The sequence below is a fragment of the Dryas octopetala genome, chromosome 8 (genome assembly GCF_963921425.1).
Source record: "Dryas octopetala chromosome 8, drDryOcto1.1, whole genome shotgun sequence".
NCBI lineage: Eukaryota > Viridiplantae > Streptophyta > Magnoliopsida > Rosales > Rosaceae > Dryas > Dryas octopetala.
The window spans coordinates 8286665-8307800 of record NC_141373.1 but is presented as its reverse complement, the minus strand read 5'-3'; the positions used below and the strand labels follow the sequence as shown (position 1 = coordinate 8307800).

Below are 21136 nucleotides of genomic sequence, written 5' to 3'. Positions count from 1 at the left end.
CTGCAAAAGTTTATAGAATTCTTTTTTTTTTTTTTTTGCCAGAAAAGTTTATAGAATTCTAATTATGTGCAAATCCTCTTATGACAATTATTTCATCCTTGCACTTTATATTAAAAATAAATAAATGAAATAAACAACCAAGCACTTTTTTTATTTAGTTTCAATAAAATAATTGGGAATAGTTTCTCTTTTTATTTTTATCTTATTTTTTCTTCAAATTCCATTCACAACACAACCTTATTATGTCTCATACAACATGATTAAATTCACTTTAATATCTATTAATTTTAGTTGTTGTGTTAAATTTAAGGATTGAATGTATTTTTCCTCATTTTAAGCCTATGAAGTAAGCACTTATATATCATTTTATACTCTTAATTGAGGTATTATTGAAGTAATTATTAATTAGTGAAACATTTTTTTAACAATATTTGCCTCCAGCGCACATTATATTCATCACATATCACATGAAACATACCATATAATTCGGTTTTTTTAATGTTTTTTATCAATGTAGTAGATAATATGTTAAATAAATATATGGTAAAGTTTCATTCAAAATTTTCGTATTTTGATAGCAATTTCCGTCGAATTTTTGTCGAAATTTAAAAATCTTCAAAATTTCCGTCGAAATTTCCTCGAAACTCGAAATTTTATTCCTTGATACAAAGTATTTCAATCAAACCCCACTTATTCAATTATGTAATTTATGTGTACGTTTGCAATGGCATCATAGCAGAGAAAAAGACAACCCATGCAAGCGCAAACTTCACAACCATCCAAAACAAAAACGTGCAGCACTTTAATAACTACCAACTAACAATCTACCATATCCCGTCCAGATTCAAGATAAATGTTTAACAACTCACAATATAAAATAAAGGGATTAATGTCATTTTGCTCCCCAGACTATTACACATGTATCAGTTTGCTCCCCAGACTTCTAATTTGGAAAATTAAGGACCCTGACTTTTTCAATTTTGCCAATTAAGGTTATTCCGTCAATTTATACATTTTTCATCTAAAATGTCGAGATGATCAAGCAAAATTTAGCAAGAAATAAAAGAGGAAAAATGATGCATGAGGAAAAAATGATAAGATCTAATTGGAAGGGACCATTTTGCCCTCAAAGATTTGGATAAAAAATGTGTAAATTGACAAAAGAACCTCAATTGGCAAAATTGAAAAAGTCAGAGTCCTTAATTTTCCAAATTAGAAGTCTGGGGAGCAAACTGATACAAGTGTAATAGTCGGGGGAGCAAAATGGTATTAATCCCTAAAATAAACCATTATTGTAACACCAAGTAACTTAGCTTTGTTACAAATTAACATCAGCAGCCATGGGAGAGGTTGATCCAGCTTTCATCCAAGACCCTGAGCACAGGCCTAAACTCACCATCACCGAAGCCCAAGGCATACCATTGATTGACTTGTCTCCACTAAACTCCCTAGACAACATTTCTGACCCTCAAGCCATTGAAGGGATTGTTAGAGAAATAGGCAATGCATGCAAGGACTGGGGGTTCTTCCAAGTGATCAACCATGGTGTGCCATTGGGTACGCGCGAAAAGATTGAGACTGCGGCAAGGAAGTTCTTTGCTCAGCCTTTGGAGGAGAAGAGGAAGATTAGGAGGGATGAGAAAGTTGCGTTGGGTTACTTTGACACTGAGCTTACCAAGAATGTTAGAGACTGGAAGGAGGTGTTTGATCTCGCAGTGGAGGATCCTACCTTAGTCCCAGCTTCCTCTGACCCTGATGACAAGGAAGAGACAGAGTGGCATAACCAATGGCCTCAGTATCCTCCTGAATTAAGGTAACTTAATGATCAATGAGAGTATGAATATTCGTTTTAGCTAATGATATTATGATAATATGTAGATGAAAGAAACAGAAAATGAAATAATATGGTTAAATAAATCTAGATCAACTGTGTGTGATCTAGAAGGAAATTGACTTTGAAACCATATAGTTCAACTGTAATCTCAATCACCTATGAATTATAATGTGTATAAAGCAAAGAATACTAACTCTCACTTGGAAGCCTCATTGTTTTTTTCTGTAAGTACTCCATGCATTAAGAGTTGAAGGCATACTTGGAACTTGATTTATATGATCTAATAGCTAGACTGCCTTGACCTTGACCAGAATGGTGTGTGAAGACTATGCTCGAGAAGTAGAAAAGCTGGCTCTAAAGCTGATGGGGCTTATTGCCTTGAGCCTAGGCTTGCCAGAAGACAGGTTCAAGAGCTACTTCAAAGACCAAACCAGTTTTATCAGACTCAACCACTATCCACCTTGCCCTTCCCCTCAGTTAGCTCTTGGTCTTGGTCGCCACAAAGATGGCGGCGCCTTAACTGTTCTGGCTCAAGATGATGTTGGAGGACTGGAAGTGAAGAGAAAAACAGATGGAGAGTGGATTTGGGTTAAACCCACCCCAAATGCCTATATCATCAATGTTGGTGACACTATTCAGGTACCAATCTTCAAACATCATATTAACTTGCTATTCTCAAATTACTCTGAAATTTGCTTGTAACCAAGCTTGCTTTCCACTCCCAATAGCTTAAGGACCTAACATCAAGCACACCAATTTAGAACCATACAATATCCACATTCAATAGGAATTAATGGGAGAATCATACAATAATTAGAGTTTATATAAAACATGGAATATATATATATATATTGAAGTAGTTTATCAGCACAATGACTTGTCCCATTAGAATTACTTTTCCAGATATGATAATCAGAAATATATTGTTCCTGATTTACATTCACATAACAAATGGTTATGCTTATGCAGGTTTGGAGCAATGAGAGATATGAGAGTGTGGAGCACAGGGTGATGGTGAACTCAGAGAAGGAAAGGTTTTCCATTCCGTACTTTCTCAACCCTGCACATTACACCCTAGTCAAGCCCTTGGAGGAGCTGACCAATGAACAAAACCCTGCCAAGTATAGGCCGTACAGTTGGGGCAAGTTTATGACTCACAGGAGGTTCACTAATTTCAAGAAACTCAATGTTGAAAACATCCAAATTTATCATTTCAGGGTATCAGAATAACTGGGTTAGAAGAAGTATTATTGAGTGATAATAATGTTATGTCAGCTTCCTGGACATATGTACCATGTTGTATATCAATCTAGAAAATAATGTCATGCTGTATAGAGTAGTAGTCAGACACTTCGGAAACATGGTGTGGTTAATGTATGAGATCAGCAATAAAATGAACTATAAACACATTATTTTGCTTCAGAAATAAAAGGACATATTTCAGAGAACCCTTTTAGCATTATACTACCTCAATAGATAGAAAACCAATTGTGTGCTAATGGTTATTTTTATAACTTGAAAAGTTTTAGCATTATGAAGTAATGCCCTCATTAATCTGAAAAACGGATCAGAAAAGCTTTGAGAGTATAGGCATGTTAAAAGGGAAGGTAGTATTCGATGAGAGTGGAAAGCCAATCAGCAGCCTGAAGATTGGCCTGATGACCAAAGAGGAGGTATGATAATTTCAACATGACTCAAATCCAATACAAAACTCTTTACTATAACTTTACACAAACCCATAAATAGCACAATCTGCTACATACAAATCCGAATAACTCGATTATGCCAATGTGATTAAATATAGAAGTCGGATTAGAGTTTACTGATATGTAATGTGTATCCAAAATAACACGATATACATGGATTTCTTGGTTAGAAAGACAAATGTGCTGGTGATTTGGAACCATGTATGATACCATCACAAAGACTCTAATGTGGGGAAACAGACAAAAGGCTTTGTAATTAGCCAATGAAAATGAAAAGACAAAAGGCTTTGTACCTGGTCACTGAATGATAAATTAGTAATGACTCAAAAACCCAGTATTAGTAGTTGTAGTGAGCAGTGAGCAGTGAGCAGTGAGCCACCCTCCACAACAAAAACATCAACATCTGCCGCACCAAAAGAATCAGCATCTGCCGCACCAACTAAAGGTTCTCACATTATAAAACCTACCATTCTAGTTTCTTCCACAAGCTCTTGCAAAACAAATCATTTCTTAAATCAAGATCACCAGGCATGGGAGAGATCGGTCCAGCTTTCATCCAAGACCCTGAGCACAGGCCCAAACTCTCCATCATTGAAGCCGAAGGCATACCATTGATTGACCTCTCTCCATTAAACACCCCAGACTCCATTTCTGACCCTAAGTCCATTGAAGTGCTCGTTAGAGAAATAGGCGATGCATGCAAGAAGTGGGGGTTCTTCCAAGTGATCAACCATGGGGTGCCATTGGATAAGCGCCAAAGAATTGAGGCTGCTGCAAAAGAGTTCTTTGCTCAGCCTTTGGAGGAGAAGAGGAAGATTAGAAGGGATGAAAAAAGCGTATTGGGTTACTATGACACTGAGCATACCAAGAATGTTAGAGACTGGAAGGAGGTGTTTGATTTCACAGTGGAGGATCCTATCTTAGTGCCAGCTTCCTCTGACCCTGAGGACAAAGAAGAAACAGAGTGGAGTAACCAATGGCCTGAGTATCCTCAGGAATTAAGGTAACTCAATGATTAAAAAAGGTAGTATGAATATATTCATTTTAGCTAATGATAACATGAAGATGAAAGAAACAGAAAAGGAATATTATGGTTAAAGAAATCTAGATCACCTGTGATCTTTAAAGGAAAGACTTAGGAACCTATCAAAGCGTCAATTATGTACACCTTCCACCCTATGGTTCACCTGTGAATTATAATTGGTATCAAGCAAAAAAAAACACCTCTCATTTAATTATCTTTTTCTGTAAGGACCCCATGCATATTTGGAACTTTATTTATCTGATCTAATAGCTAGACTGCCTTGACCAGGGTGGTGTGTGAAGAATATGCTCGAGCTGTAGAAAAGCTAGCTCTAAAGTTGATGGAACTTGTTGCGTTGAGCCTAGGCTTGCGAGAAAACAGGTTCACCAGCTACTTCAAAGACCAAACCAGTTCTATCAGACTCAATCATTATCCACCTTGCCCTTCCCCTCAGCTAGCTCTTGGCGTTGGTCGCCACAAGGATGGTGGTGCTTTAACCGTCCTGGCTCAAGATGATGTTGGAGGACTGGAAGTGAAGAGAAAAACAGATGGAGAGTGGATTCGGGTTAAACCCATCCCAAATGCTTATGTCATCAATCTGGGTGACAGTATTCAGGTTCCAATCTTCAAACTTCATATCAACTTGCTTTGCACAAAACACTTTGAAATTTGTTAACAGCACAATGACCGGTCAAATTAGACTTACTTTTCAAGATATATTAATTAGTCTATGCAGGATATATACTGACATTGGACAGTTTCATTCACATAACAAATGGATATGTTCATGCAGGTTTGGAGCAATGAGATATATCCGAGTGTGGAACACAGGGTGATGGTAAACTCAGAGAAGGATAGGTTTTCTATTCCATACTTCCTCAACCCAGCACACTACACCGTAATCAAGCCCTTGGAGGAGCTGACCAATGAACAAAACCCTGCTAAGTATAGGCCGTACAGATGGGGCCAGTTTATGACTCACAGAAAGCTCAGTAATTTCAAGAAACAGAATGTTGAAAACATCCAAATTCATCATTTTAAGGTATCGGAATAAGTGGGTTAGAACTTAGGAGGAGTATTACCGTGGTATAATAATGTTATTTCAGCTTCCTGTACATACCAATGCTGCATATCCAATCCAGAAAATAATGCCATGTATATAGAGAGTTGTAATAAGACATTGTGAAATCATCGTGTGGTTAATGTTTGAGATAAAATCAGCAATAAATTGAACTACAAACACATATTTTGCTTGAAAAAATTTAGCATTATAAAGTGTGGCCCTCACTAATCAGAAGCAACAAGCAAAGCCTTGAGGGTATAGGCACGTTAAAAGGGTAGGTAGTGCTAAATGAGTTCAAGACCTAACTAGAGAGAGAGAGAGAGAGAGAGAGTGGAAATCCCAATCAGCAACCTGAGGTATGGCCTTATGAGCAAAGGAGGACAGATGATAATTTCAAACCGACTTAAAACCAATATGAAACTATTTACTATTACCTACCACAAACCTATATTGCACTATCTTCTAAATACCAATAATAATGAAGTCAGGCTAGTGTTAAACACAAATAACTCGATTATGCCAGATTCTGACACGAAAAATCTGTTTAACTGGTATTGTATAAAAATGTTTTTTTTTTTTCTTTTTACATTGCTTTATGACAAGATTTTTTTTCTTTGTCTTTCTAGATTTGGATCATGTAGATGTTTATTGTATGAGTTCATTATCGGTGTGAATTATAAATAAAATTATTCTAATATTAAGTTTTTTAGTTCATAAGATATCTGAGTTTTGATCTGATCTTAAGATATCCAACATGATTAATCAAAGAAGTCTGATTAGAGTTTACTAGTATTAAACCACGAATCCGAAATAACACCATTACAACACGATTCGATATGTGCGATTTAGATGGATTTCTTGGTTAGACAGTGGAATTTTGTCATTAAAAAATGGAAGACAAAGGACAATTGTGCAGGTGATTTGGTACCAATGCCATCACAAAGACTCCATATGTAGAGAAACAGACAAAAGGCTATGTCATTAGCCAATGAAAGAAAAGACAAAAGGCTCTGTACCTGGTCACTTATTGTTATTGATTGGATAGTGATGACTCAAACCCAGGATTAGTAGTTGTAGTGAGCAGCCAACATCCCTTAACACAAAAAGCATCAATAATTCAATATATACCACACCGACTATAGTTTCTCACATTATTAAAAACTACCATTCTAGTTTCTTCCACAAGCTCTTCTTGCAACAAAACAAGCCATTTGTTTAAATCAAGATCACCAGCCATGGGAGAGGTTGGTCCAGCTTTTATCCAAGACCCCGAGCACAGGCCTAAACTCACCATCACCGAAGCCGAAGGCATACCATTGATTGACCTCTCTCCAATAAACACCCATGAATCCATTTCTGACCCTAAAGCCATTGAAGGGGTTGTTAGAGGAATAGGAAATGCATGCAAGGAGTGGGGGTTCTTCCAAGTGATCAACCATGGGGTGCAATTGGATAAGCGCCAAAAGATTGAGACTGCTGCGAGAAAGTTCTTTGCTCAGCCTTTGGAGGAGAAGAGGAAGGTTAGGAGAGATGAGAAAAATGCGTTGGGTTACTATGACACTGAGCTTACCAAGAATGTTAGGGACTGGAAGGAGGTGTTTGATTTCACACTGGAGCAGCCTACCTTAGTCCCAGCTTCCCCTGACCCTGAGGACAAGGAAGAAACAGAGTGGACTAACCAATGGCCTGAGTATATTCCAGAGTTAAGGTAACACACTGATTAATAAAGGAAGATATTCATTTTAGCAAATGATTATATGAAGATGAAAGAAACACAAATGGAATAATATGGTTACAGACATCTAGATCACCTATGTCTAGAAGCAAAATGCTTAGGAGCACATCAAGAGGTCAATTATGTACACCTTCCACCCTATGGTTCACCTGTGAATTATAATGTGTATCAAGTAAAAAACATTAGCTCTTACTTGGAAATTTAATTGTTTTTTCTGTAAGTACCCCATTAAGGGTTGAACACATATATGCAACTTGATTTATATGATCTAATAGCTAGACTGCCTTGACCAGAGTGGCGTGTGAAGAATATGCTCGAGAAGTAGAAAAGCTAGCTCGAAAGTTGATGGAACTTATTTCCTTGAGCCTAGGCTTGCCAGCCAACAGGTTCACCAGCTACTTTGAAGACCAAACCACTCGTATCAGACTCAATCACTACCCACCTTGTCCTTCCCCTCAGTTAGCTCTTGGTGTTGGCCGCCACAAGGATGGTGGTGCTTTAACCGTCCTGGCTCAAGATGATGTTGGAGGACTGGAAGTGAAGCGAAAAACAGATGGAGAGTGGATTCGGGTTAAACCCACCCAAAATGCCTATATCATCAATGTTGGTGACAGTATTCAGGTTCCACTCCTCCAACTTCATAGTAACTTACTATGCTTGAAACACTTGGAAATTTCTTATTATAACAATGACTTGTCCAAATAGATTTACTTTTCAAGATATGTTAACTGATGATGTTGGCCAGTAAATTCACATAACAAATGGATATGTTTATGCAGGTTTGGAGCAATGAGATATATGAGAGTGTGGAACACAGGGTGATGGTGAACTCAGAGAAGGATAGGTTATCCATTCCATTCTTCTACAACCCAGCACACTACACCCTAATCAATCCCTTGGAGGAGCTGATCAATGAACAAAACCCTGCCAAATATAGGCCGTACAGCTGGGGCAAGTTTATGACTCACAGGAGGCTCAGTAATTTCAAGAAACTCAATGTTGAAAACATCCAAATTCTTCATTTCAGGGTATCGGAATAAGTGGGTTACAGCTTAGAAGGTGTATTACCGAGTGATAATAAATTAATAATGTTATTTCAGTTTCCTGTACATACCATGCTGTATATCAAATCCAGTAAAAATGCCATGCTGCATAGAGTAGTAAGAAACTTCGGAGGGATGGTTTGGTTAATGTATGATATCAGTACCAGATTATTTTGCTCCAAAAATTATGGACATCTAATCAAATTGAGCGCATCAATATCCGTGCAAAGAATATATTCTGACTTCTCAATCTGGCTGTATTAGCCACAAAATCAATATTGGAGATGAATAGATCGATTGGCCCCATGTTAATAGAAGTTTCTTAGTTTATAATATCTCATATTCTTTTCTTATTAGTGAGTATTAATATTAAATTCAATGCTTTTTTCTTCACTTCATTCAAAATTTTCTATTGAAAGCAACATAGAAATTCTCATGCATTCATAAATGATAAACCACTCCATGTGGCCATTTCTTCTCTTATGCTCACCAAGGTGAACAAAGAAAACTTTTCTGCTCGTGTAATTTTAATTGCAGTCGTTCATAAAATTAAAACAGAGTTGTTCCAAAGACTACTATTCTGGCATACATAATCAAAACTAGATTTCATTGTAGAACTAGAAAAGTTAGGGTGTTTCATTGAATTGTAGATTTGATTGACTCAGTGGTTTGGATGTTTCATTGAATTATGATTTTCTCGTATGGTTGGAGTAGTTGCAAGACTATTAATCCAAGTTATCTAAGAAAACCAAGTGTATCTTATACGCAGTCAAAAACAAGTTATTATTAAGTATCAAGGACAACGTACCATTAGTTTCTTTATCACTCAACTTGAATAGACAAGCGACACAAACTCAATTAGGAAGGAAGCTTACAAGCTAGATTTATGAGATTCTAGCAAAACATCAGCACATTATTTGTTTTATAGCCCAGTTTCTCTCTTTGCTTCCCGATTCCCACAATCTGGTAAAATAAACATATGACCATATGACAGAATCAGAGTGATATCTTTTTGCAGATTCTGACACTTATATCCTTCTTATAAAAATCAAAACTATATCATTGCAAAAGCTTTACATTCTAGAAGTCTGATACAAAAAAGGAGAAACCATAATGAGAATGCATCTTCAAACTGCATTATGATATTCATCAATTGTTTCTTTCATTCCATCCAACTGTGAAAGAACATATTCCAGTTTCTTGCAACAGATCTCATTAGCTATTCTTGAACTGTAATCACACTTCTCAAATGGACGGTAATCACAGGCACTCTTGATTTCATCCCGCAATGCCACTTGAATATCCTGATCCACAAAAGAACCAAATATACCAAAACCTTCAACCCCAGTTTCGAAAATAATAAGCCCAAATCAGAACATATTAGACTAACCTACTCACCCAGACCAAATGTTTCTCACAACTTTCACCAAAATTCTATTTACACACCAAAATAAAAGTACTCAGGAATGTTGATACTTCAATCAAATTTCCAAAATACAATACTTAGGTACTAATGTCCTTGACCAAATTTAGATTATCCCTTCATGATTCAATGAAACATCCATACCACTCAGTCAAATTTCCACCTAGTTTAATTCTCACAATTAAAAACACAACCTCCTTGACCCCTAAAACCCTAGTCCCAAAATTTCCCCTATTTATCCTAGCATTATAGGTGCCAATTTTGCAAACACATTCTGACTGAATCAATTATCAGACTCCACTCAAATTTCCAAATCTTAAATTTCACACACCATAATTACTGCAATTTTCAGAGATTACATATATAGCTACTATTCTATGTGTGGAAGACAGACCATGGTTAGCACCAAGAAGAAAGGACAGACCTTGATCAATTGCATGAACTCGCGGCAATGGTTGTTGATGAACTCCTTTCTGGGACCAGTAGGATTTGCAAGCTCATCCATGACACCTCCGGCTAGCTCCAAAACCTTAACGATTCTCTGTGCAATTCAGAAAAAACTTTCTTATTGTAATTGGTGTCTTAAAAGCAATAAAAATTCAGTACTTCATTGCTTACCTTCTCCACATTTTGAAGCCTTTGCAAAGAGGTGTTCTGGGTCGGCGAGTCCATGGGTTTGTTAGAGACAGTTCACTGTTTTCAGCTGAGAAAAAAGTTGAAGGCTTTTGTAGAGTTAATACAAAAGCCAACCAAAATCAAACAGCTAAACCAGATGGGTATTTGAGAAAATAAAGGAACTAAAGCTAATGAATGCCAAAAGCAACAAATCACAATGAAAATGAAAAACCTGAGGAGCTGAAAAAATTAGACCCCAAATTTAAATCTGAATTAAACCCTTTAATTCAAACCTCAATTGAATCCTTATTAAATCCTAAATTAGAAAAAAAAAAATTAAAAAGTAAAGGAAGAGAAAGAGGAATACCTGGGGTCAGTGGGTGAGAGAGGCTGTGAGGCTTAGTAGAAGAAGATGGTCCCAAGAACAGCAGGAAGAAGAAGAATGGAAGAGAAAGAGGGAGAAGGTTGCGTTCTGGACTTGGGGTTGGTGATGTGGAACCAGGGGTTTGGGCTGAGGGCGGGAAAGGATGGGCTCTGGTTAGCGGCTGCTGTGGCTTTTTTGTAGTTGGGTTGGGCTATAGGCTATAAAGCCCACCCAATCTTGTGTTTATTGGTAAATTCTAGGGGTGGGCATTTATTACCGAAATACCGAAACCGAACTCGTACCATACCGTACCATGTCAATGTTATATCGAAAAATAATACCGATTATATACCGTACCGATACCGTACCGTACCGAGTCTAAATCGGTATGGTATAGGTATGAAACTTTCAATACCGTGAAATACCGTACCGTATCGATATATTTTTAATTTAATTATTTAATATTTTTTTAATTAAGTGTTGTCATATCAGTGGCTATTTGGGCAAGTCTATAGACTATAATAGAAAGCATTATCATGCTTTCTATACTTGGGTCTGAGTTGCTGTTGTGTTTTACTGTTTTACTCTTCCTTTTGTCATTGTTGTAGTTTCTTTGGCATTGATATATATATATATAGAATGGTGTGTGATCTATGATCAGTTGTTTTCTTTTCTAATTCTGTGTTTACACTGGTTGATGATGAATTTGGTTAGAATTATATATGTGCTTAATTAGTCGTTTGATGGTTAATTAAGGATCAATACCATCGGTCATAGTTCACAACAGAAATGAAAGGAACGTACAAGTTGGGTTTTGTTTTATCTTTTGGTTGGGAAAAAGTATTTTTTTTTTTGTGGTTAAATATTGTTTTTTGACAAAAAAAAAAAGTTTAAAATGTTGGTATATACCGAAACCATACTGAACCATACCGAATTCATAGAACACTGGTATGGTATGGTACAAGTTTTAAAAATGTCCATACTGTACCGAATAAAAATTTCGGTATGGTATCGGTATAGGGCTCATACCGTATCATACCGTACCGTGCCCACCCCTAGTAAATTCTGAACCGGCATCCTGGTTTATTCTCCAAACCCCACAATTTTTTTTTTCCCTAAATTTTTTAACTTTACCCCTCAAACGTAAAATAAAAAATAAAAAAACAAAACCGAGCAACTTCCCATCTAACACAATCAGCGCGAAGGTCACCGAGCTCCCTTTGCATTGGATAGGAGAGAGGGAGAGAAGAGGGAAGAGAGATAAAAAGGGATCGAGAAAAAGAGAAAGAGAAAGAGAGGGAAGGAGAGAGAGGAAGGTAGGGGAGGAGAGAGAGGGAAGGCAATGCTCGCCGTTGGTGGGCCCAGTAGGGTAAGTGGTTTTAGGTAGGGGTTGCTCGATTTTGAATTTTTTTTTTTTGAGATTTAGAGTTCAGCTCATTTTATGAGTTTTTCTTAGCTTAAAACCGATATTGATTTAAAATTTTTAATCAAGTTTTTTTTTTTTCCGCGGCTTTATATTAGGTTTTAACTCCGAAATTTTGGATTACAAAGCCCACTCTACACCTTAGGAGGGGAAATACCTTTCAAATTGGGTATGACTTTATTATGAATTAAAATAATTTTCTTATAAATTAAAATGACTTTATTATTAATTTTAAAAAATTTCTTATAAATTAAAAGACTTAATTATGAATTAAAATGATTTTCTTATAAATTTTAAAGCACTCTCGGTCTCCATCTAAAAACTGTTTTTTTAAAGGACCTAAGCCTAATTATTATTATTATCTTTTTTACATTTGAGGGATAAAGTTGGAAATTTTAAATAAAAGATTGTGAAGTTTAGAAAGGACCTAAGGGGATCCTATTAGATATTATTCATATTTTGGCTACCTATGGTCCAACAATGACTCACTCTGAAAGCATTTCTTAAAAAGTTGGTCTTTCATGGTCAACAATTTCTGAAAATTGCCGCTACATAGTTTTAAATTTCATACTTTGTGTGTGATTCGAAAAAGACAAAATGCATAGTTTATATGTGTTGTTCCCACAAATTCAAATTGGTATGCCCCTAATCTAATCCTTTCCTATATATAATCACTCTCTTTACATCACTTCTCTCTCAACCCATCTTTCTCTTTCTTTCTTTCTTCTCAACCCCTCAAACCCCCAATCCCCTTTCTGCTAGCCTTCCCTTGGTCATGGCTGTTTCTTTTCAAGGCTTTGTTTTAATCTTTTTTGAGCCCTCCTCCACCTCCATTTTGGTTTTTCAATCGGTTTCCCTCCCCAGTTGTTGAGGTATGCCTAAAATCAAAGGCACATTTACATTGTTGAAATGGGAGGTGTCGGTATTTACATTGTTAGTTTCGTAACATAAGAAGTCTATTTGAACAATTCAAAAACAAATGTTTTTAGACTTTAAAAGTTAATGATCCAAGACTTCAGAGGCCATTTTTTTCAAGGATGTTTTATAAAGGAGGTACCCAAATTCAAACTAACATGGTTGCCTTATTGGGCACGTGTAAAATGAGTCCCCACGTGACAAAAAAAACACGTGCTAGAATCCATTTGACACTTTGATTTTTGCACATGAGCTTTAGTTTCACTGTTTGTGCTAAATGGATGCAAAAAACACAAAGACATTTCACTTTAATTAGGAGGAGCTAGAAATTGTAGGGCTTGGTTATTCTCTTGGTTTTTTATTGCAACGGATCCTTAATGAGTCATATTATGTTTTATTACACCGTTACACGAGATCAAAATGAATGTGCAAAACTAGATATTTTCTCATGATCAAAATAAAAAATAATCCAATTACACCTACAATCTTTGTACTTTTGTAGTTTTCGCGATTATTCACTTTAGTCCATGTAGTTTAAATATTTGACAATTAAAGACTTATAATTTACTATAGTTTATAATTAGCCACATTCCGTAAATAAGCAACTTCAGACCACAATTTCAAGACCTAAGATATATTCAAGACTTCAACTTTGGATCCCAATTCAAGACTTTAACGGTTATACGTGTTTTCACATTACTTAGTATAAATTGTTCATGTCTTTGGCTTGAGTGATGTCTCACATGCGGAATGTGTTGAGAGAAAAATCTCACATTTAAAAATGTGAGATCTTATATATATAATAACTTATAAGAATTATGAGCTACTACATACTCTCATTGTTAATTGATTTTAAGATGAACACCTAAATTTTTTTCAGAAATAATATTTAAATATGCTTAGCTCATAGGACTGGATTGTGTTTAGAGTGTTTTTTTTTGTCTATACTCACAATAGGTAGAAATATTGATACAATGGATGCAATCATACAAATAAGAAAAAATTCAGCCCCAGTAAGAAACTCATGGCTTGTGTTCGTGTTATGTAAAATTATCGAAAATCCAAACCCAACCCGTTAACTTATTATGTCTACAAATATATATATATATATAAACCCAAATTGATTCGCAAAATTAACTATCAACTATGTTACATCTATATGTGTATATCTAGCTAGTCATTTAATTAAATTACACGTCTCTAGTATCTACTATCTAGTCATTTAAAACCTATTTCTATGGAAACCATTAAAGCATAATTAATGATCAAGCTTGTGAAGCGAAAACTAATAACATATCAATTAAGCTTTTGAATTAAGCTTCTATTGTCCGGATACATCCCAAAGTTACTATAAAAATCAGATAAGCAAATCAATGAGTTCAAATTCCACTGAAATCTAACTAATTAGCGTTTAAGAATTGAGATAGAGATACTTGATGAGATCACTCGTTTAAGAATGTTTAAGCACTAGTGCTTGAATGGTTAAATGATAAAGTTGTTAGGTGGTAATTCAATGGTTAAATGATAAACTGCTTGAATACTTATAACAAATTCTATACTGATTACAATTTACAAACCAATGGAAAGTGGGTCCTCTATCAGATTTTTTAGATACCAGACTATACCAGGGTATTCCAATAGTTTATATGGCACCACATGAGCTTTAAATAAATAAATAAACAAACTTGAACTCGAAGCGGCAAAACTAAGCCATAAAAGATTATTTGAGGGTGTTGGGATTTATTAACAGGAAAAATAAAACGTCTGGTATAGTCTAGTACACATGTTCTCTGATAAAGAATCAGATTCCAATTGAATGACTATATCTTTATTTTCAATTTTTTTTTCAATAATGCTAAAGATATCACATTTTTTCTACTACATGTATATCACATTTTTAATAAAAGAAGAAACTACTTATATAAGGGGATCGACTTTATTAAAAATGTGATCGGTATGTTGTAAAAAAATGTGTTACTCCTAACATTATTATTATTATTATTATTATTATTATTATTATTATTATTGCAAGAAATGATCCATCGACTATCCCTCCCTATAGAAAGATGCATATTAATTCCCTCCCTATTATTCATTGCATCTAATGCTTTCATTCTTGTTGGGAGAAGCTGATTGAATCATGTTCTTTCTCTCTTGGAGGAATCTCTGTAGAGATCTCTTCAGGGATCCACTTGCAGGAGGTCCATGGATTTGAGACTGCAATGCAAACGATGTTGCTGCTGCGTTGGAAGACCCTGATGCCATTCCTCCTTGCATTTCCTTGCTTGCTAACAAAATTATGGCCCTAGCCTACATGAAATTAAAATTAGTATTACTTAGGCAAAAATAAAAAAAAAAACGATTCAACCCATATGTGAAGTTGAAGCCTTAATCAAAACATAACCAAGAAAAATATTATATATCTAGAAAGAATTCTCTTAAAATCTACTAACAAATAGAAAAAAAAAATATTCAAGAAATAAAGTAGTTACAATTGAGATATTTTTCCATCAAATTAACAAATTTCTGGAAGAAAAACTTAAGGTAAATTAGTGTAATGGTAGTATAATAAGGGGGTCACACACTCATGCCATCACAATTATATCTTGTAATCTTAATGGTACGTATTGAGATTTTTCCATACCACCTTAGTACAACTGTACAAGAATATTTGCTTGCTTAAAAGACAATTTGAATTCATGATTTCCATGCTGTAACAAACTGGTTAGATCAGTAATGAAAGAAAACAACAAAAATAAAAACCAGTACATCATAGTGACTCACACATGACTATAAGTGAGATATATGTTGTATACAACCAGTATAAATAAGTTTTTATTGTGATATAGATGATCTAAACATACTGTTGGTTGGTTTTGGGTTGGGTTGGGTTTAAGCTATTATTAAAATTAACACTTTAGTTTATTCAGAAAAAGAGAAGTTGTGTGTTTATCTATTAAACCAAATGATTATTGACAATATATTTCAATATTAATGACAAATAACTTATAAGAACTTTGAATATGCCGGTTATATATAACTTTTGATAGATCAACTATATAGTAGTGGGACTTATACATATATATATAGTAATGATCACTCGTTCATCATAGAGCGGGGAATTTCCCGCTCACCTAGCCATCCAGCAAAGAATTTCAATGATTGGAATCGTCCATATTTTAGGGCATCATTCAAAAATCACCCTTGCAAGCCAAATCAGAAACTGTTTAACTAGTGTATTAGTTAACATCATTTCAACATTATCTGATGAATTGTATTTGTCTGCAAAGTTTGGAAGACCAAATAATTATCGATTTGACTGATTTTTTATATGGACGACCCTTAAAGATGGACCTAAAAAATGAATGATTTTGATAATTGAATTCTCTGCACCGTAGTGAGCGGGTAATCATTTCTATATAAATATATATATATCTAATTTGCACATATAATTAATTATATTTTTAAAAAAGTAAAATTTATTTTATATTATTAATTATGCAATACCTGAAGTTCAATTGCGTCGCAATCGAAAGTTTGTCGTTGGCTGAGAGTTGACCGCCGGTCCCTAAAATTTGTTTGTGTTCCCAAAATCAATTATCATTACAGCAATGGAGGAAACAAGAAAAGAAAAGTCAAAACACAAAAGAAAAAAATAAAAAACAACCATTTGGTTGATCGTTCTAATTTCTTGGCATGATATATAATTAAATTTCCTCGAGAAAAATAAAGAAGACAATGACATTGCTACTAAACAAAAGAATATTTTAAACAAACAAAAACGAGAGATAGAAAGTGGTTTATGATTTATGAACGCAAGCAGCCACCACTTCAGAAAAAAACAAATTCAAATTTAAGAAAAAACAACTGTGGCTCTGTGGCCTACCCCCACGTCAGAAAAAAAACGAATACAAATTTCAGAAAAAATAAATGTGGCTCTGTGGCCTACCCCCACTTCAGAAAAAAACAAATACAAATTTCAGGCCGAAATCCCACCCAACCCAATTTTTTTTCTTCTCTCACTTCTTTTTCTGTCACTTTTTGACATTTTTGTTCTTCTCTGTTGCTTCTTCTTATTTTGACACTTATTCTAGAAAAAACAATTAGATGTAAATTTGAAAATATCATTAAAAAATCGAGATTCTACATAAATTTTAGAAAAAACTAGTTTGGAGATTAAGCTTATTCCATTCATTTCAGAATCATAATTTCGTGCTGATTGCGAGGTCCTGCTCAGATGAATTTCAAATAATTAATATATATGAATTTCTCAATAATAATAAATTTCAACGATTGACAATCGTTCACAGATTTATAAACTGATTGATAGTAAAAACATAGCACATTGGTGAACTTACATCAACGGAGCGTCTCGGCATTCGAGTGACGGCCTTGAAGAAGTGGTGGTCAGAGAAAGGCGGAGGTCCAAGTTGGAGTTCATCATTGTTGATGGTCAGTAGAGAGAGGGAGAGTGAGAGAGACCCACATACACACACTACACCATTTCTTACAAGAATAGGAAGAGAGATGCTTGAAGGCTAGCTCTCGGTGTTATAAGATGTTGGACGAAAGCATGCTAATTATGTGAAAATCATTTTTCACATGGGAAATCGTGAAATTAAGCATGTAAAATCTACTTGTAAAATTCAAATTTATTGACATGCTTTTAAATGGAGTGTTGGTCCTCTACTAGATTAAAATGTACTACGTACCACTCTTCTAATCTTAGCCTTTCAAAAAATTTCAACAGCTGATATTGTGCCATGTCAATAAAACATCAAGAAAGGCTTATTAAAATGATATAACCCAAAATGATGGAAATAACTTAGGCCCAAACAACTTGGTAACAAATTGTAGAAATATACAAAAAAAAAAAAAAGGGTATATGTAACACAGAATGACGGAAAAAGCCACTAATCCAAGCCGACCTTAAATTTTGATGGTATAGAATAGACCAACCAAATAGCGACTTTATAAGAGTGTTTACATAATTGAAATTACGAGTGAAAATTGAATTTGCAGTAAAAACTTAAAATGCGGGTGAAAATTAAAACAGTTTACGATTAAATTTGTTTGCATAGTGCTGAAGCTATTTTGGGTTGTGGGTGAGTTTATGTTATCTGAAAATTAAATCTGTGGTTTTGTGTGTATTGATGTTACTTGAAATTTAAATTTATAATTGTAAGTGAATTGATATTATCTTAAAATTAAATTTGTAAGATCGGATGTTTTTAGTTAAATTTTTGGGCTATAAGTAACTTAAAGTTAACGGACCCAATCCAAGATATAGGGTTCCAAGGTAATGGCAATGCTTAAATTTGCAAAGCTCCTCCACCACAAAGGCTTTTACATAATCTTTGTCAAAGACAGAGTTAAGTTCAACCATATGCATGCGCTTTCTTATATCTCCAGGCCCCAACTCTCTCGATGGCTTGCCCGATTTTCAGTTCGAAACCATCTCAGATGGCCTTCCAGATTCAGATTCGATCAGATTCAAATGCCACCCAAGACCTCACTTTAGTTTGTGAGGCCGTCAGAAAAAAATAACTTGTTGGCTCCGTTTTGTGATCTCCTCACTTTAGTTTCAGATGGTTTCATGTCGACCTTCTCCATCACAGCCGCTGAAGAACTTGGAATCCCCACCGCACTGGTCTACACGATCACTGCATGCATCAGCTTCATGGCATATAATCAATATCGCGCTTTGATTGAAAAAAGGTACACACTCAAATTAATATATAACTGTTAATTGATGCTCAAAAATAGGAGAACACGAAAGTGTATAGTGGTTGATCCGATCTTATTTGGATTAGAACTACGTCTACTTTAGTTGTGCTCTGTTTCACTATAAACAAATGAGTGTTACAATTTACAATGAAAAAGCATCAGAGCTAAAAAGGAGAGACATATGAGAGATCTCCCTTCTGAAAAGAACAAAAAAAAAAAAAAGAGACCTCCCTTATGTGTCATATTTTGATACGAAGCCCTCCACTTAATTTACAATTTCATAAACATAGACTATTGCACAAATAAGACCAATTTGTAAATGACAGATATCTGTTTAAGAGATTTTCCGAGCAACTTTCGACCTACAAATCCCGATGACACTAATTTCGGTATGGAAGGAATTGACAGAGTTGATGAAGCTTGAGCACTTGTTATAATTGCATCTGCAAATTGAGCTGCATCAGTATCTGCAATTAGCGTTCAATTTTTTTATTTTTTATTTTTTACTTACATCTTGATATTTGTTGGGTTGATTTAGTTGTTTATAATGTGTTTTAAGAGATTTGTTGATTAAATATTTAAAATTAGGGGTTTTATTCAAAATATATAATGTAGCTGTAAAGCCTGTAATGTTAACAAATGCACGTGCCTTAAATTTTACAAATACAGCTGTCGAACACTTCACCGTAATTTTTGTCTTGAAAATTATTATTGCAACCGACTGTCATTGTGGTAATGAAATCATATTTATTGTCCTTTACTTAAAGCACCCTATAAGAGAAGTAGAATTTAACTCGTCCAAAAAAATACCTCACTAAGACCAAAAAAAAAAAATGTACAAGGCTGAAATCTTATTGCAATCAATACACGTTCTCGCCAACCATTCGATCATAATAATCCTACAAGATTCAAGATTGAAATTTGTTTTCACCAATGGCATCAGCAATGTTAATAATTAATGAAACCGAAACGTTCGATTAGTGAAGATCGAGGATATGTGTCATGTAGCCATGTGCTCATAGGTGCTAAATATATTTATTGCCTAGGGATCAAATTCATAGTGTTCACGTTATATGTCTAATAACAAAAATAACGTGACAAAGATAACAAGAGAAAAATCAAATTCAATTGTTTTATATAATTTGAAGGGGTCCAATATGTTGCAAGACGTTTATTTAATTTACTTATTAATTTTTCTTTTTTAACAAGAAAAACCCACATGGCTCACTAGCTCTGTCATCTATATTGTATAACTTTAAGTGAACCATTAAAACAACATCTTTTAAAAAAATTATATGCGCAATAGAAGAAAAATATAGTTAATTTGTATGCGCAAAATACGTGTCAAGAGACTAAGTGTTATATATAGTTTTAAGCAAAGACTAGATACCTCTAATCACTTATCACACATAACATGTGTAAAATCTTTTATATTTTGTATTTGTGAATGTTTGAATCTAGGAGGTTTAAAGTTGGTTTTATGTTCATCCTTTTGCGATTGAGTGAGTCACATGTGTCTGTTTAGATGATATATTTCTACCAATCACATTAAAGTCACTCTTCTAGACAAATGCTAACCTTATATTCTCTGGAGATACAACTTTAAATTGTAGTCAAATTTAATAAAAAGGAAAAATGGTTGAATATAAAAGTTGATCACATCATCTTCAAGAGAATGATTTGTACGTCCAAGAATAGCTTCTTGTCAAAACCTAACCCGCTGAACTTGATGAGTATAAATTGGTAAACAACAAACATATGTATATATATGCATGTATGCTTCCTAATCAATATATATAGTGTAACTATGTAACCAACCCAAACACACATGGATCAAAGAAACCATCATTTCACCATATCACTCACTCTTCTAATCATTTTTCTCTGTGTGCCAAACAAGATAGAATCAAAGCCCACACAACCTAACAAGAAGCACTTTGTTTTAGTCCATGGGTCCTGCTTTGGAGCTTGGTCTTTTCTTTTTTTTTTGGTCAAATTTGGAGCTTGGTCTTGGTACAAGCTAGCTTGTGAGTTGTGACCCTAATAGAGTCCTCTGGTCACAATATCACTGCCCTAATTGATCCTTTTTTTTTTTTTTTTTTAAGATTGGATTTATTTGAACCCCATTATTTTGTATTTTATTCTTAGCCCAACTTTTTGTATGTAATTAATTTTTTTCCCCCACATTTATACTTGTAAAAAGCTACAACCATTGATAATTTATTCTTATAAGTTTCCTTTGTTTTAAGAACCATACATCTTGT

The 21136-nt window shown here is 34.6% G+C and overlaps 4 protein-coding genes across 5 annotated transcripts; 3 read left to right on the top strand and 1 right to left on the bottom strand.

Moving 5' to 3' along the window:
* The first annotated feature begins 1297 nt into the window (after positions 1–1297).
* Positions 1298–3265, top strand: LOC147276832 (protein LATERAL BRANCHING OXIDOREDUCTASE 1-like). The gene is made up of 3 exons (XM_086253417.1): positions 1298–1813; positions 2146–2473; positions 2804–3265. Exons 1-3 carry the CDS (start codon positions 1341–1343, stop codon positions 3062–3064), a joined length of 1062 nt encoding a protein of 353 aa, XP_086109543.1. The 5' UTR covers positions 1298–1340; the 3' UTR covers positions 3065–3265.
* Positions 3266–4055: 790 nt separating this feature from the next.
* Positions 4056–5756, top strand: LOC147276831 (protein LATERAL BRANCHING OXIDOREDUCTASE 1-like). Its single transcript, XM_086254203.1, has 3 exons — positions 4056–4543; positions 4853–5180; positions 5358–5756. Exons 1-3 carry the CDS (start codon positions 4071–4073, stop codon positions 5616–5618), a joined length of 1062 nt encoding a protein of 353 aa, XP_086110329.1. The 5' UTR covers positions 4056–4070; the 3' UTR covers positions 5619–5756.
* A 1016-nt stretch (positions 5757–6772) lies between these two features.
* LOC147276830 (protein LATERAL BRANCHING OXIDOREDUCTASE 1-like) lies at positions 6773–8702 on the top strand. The gene is made up of 3 exons (XM_086253730.1): positions 6773–7335; positions 7656–7983; positions 8142–8702. Exons 1-3 carry the CDS (start codon positions 6863–6865, stop codon positions 8400–8402), a joined length of 1062 nt encoding a protein of 353 aa, XP_086109856.1. The 5' UTR covers positions 6773–6862; the 3' UTR covers positions 8403–8702.
* Positions 8703–9407: 705 nt separating this feature from the next.
* LOC147276829 (mediator of RNA polymerase II transcription subunit 11) lies at positions 9408–10936 on the bottom strand. 2 transcript variants are annotated; one of them, XM_086254981.1, is made up of 4 exons: positions 10811–10936; positions 10447–10550; positions 10253–10369; positions 9408–9709 (listed from the first exon to the last, which is right to left on the bottom strand). In XM_086254981.1, the coding sequence occupies exons 2-4, from the start codon at positions 10498–10500 to the stop codon at positions 9533–9535; spliced, it is 348 nt and encodes a 115-aa protein (XP_086111107.1). In that variant the 5' UTR covers positions 10501–10550; positions 10811–10936; the 3' UTR covers positions 9408–9532. The 2 variants fall into 2 exon arrangements, with proteins under 2 accessions (XP_086111107.1, XP_086111108.1); XM_086254982.1 differs by having other exon boundaries at positions 10447–10531; positions 10811–10931.
* Between the last annotated feature and the right edge of the window lie 10200 nt (positions 10937–21136).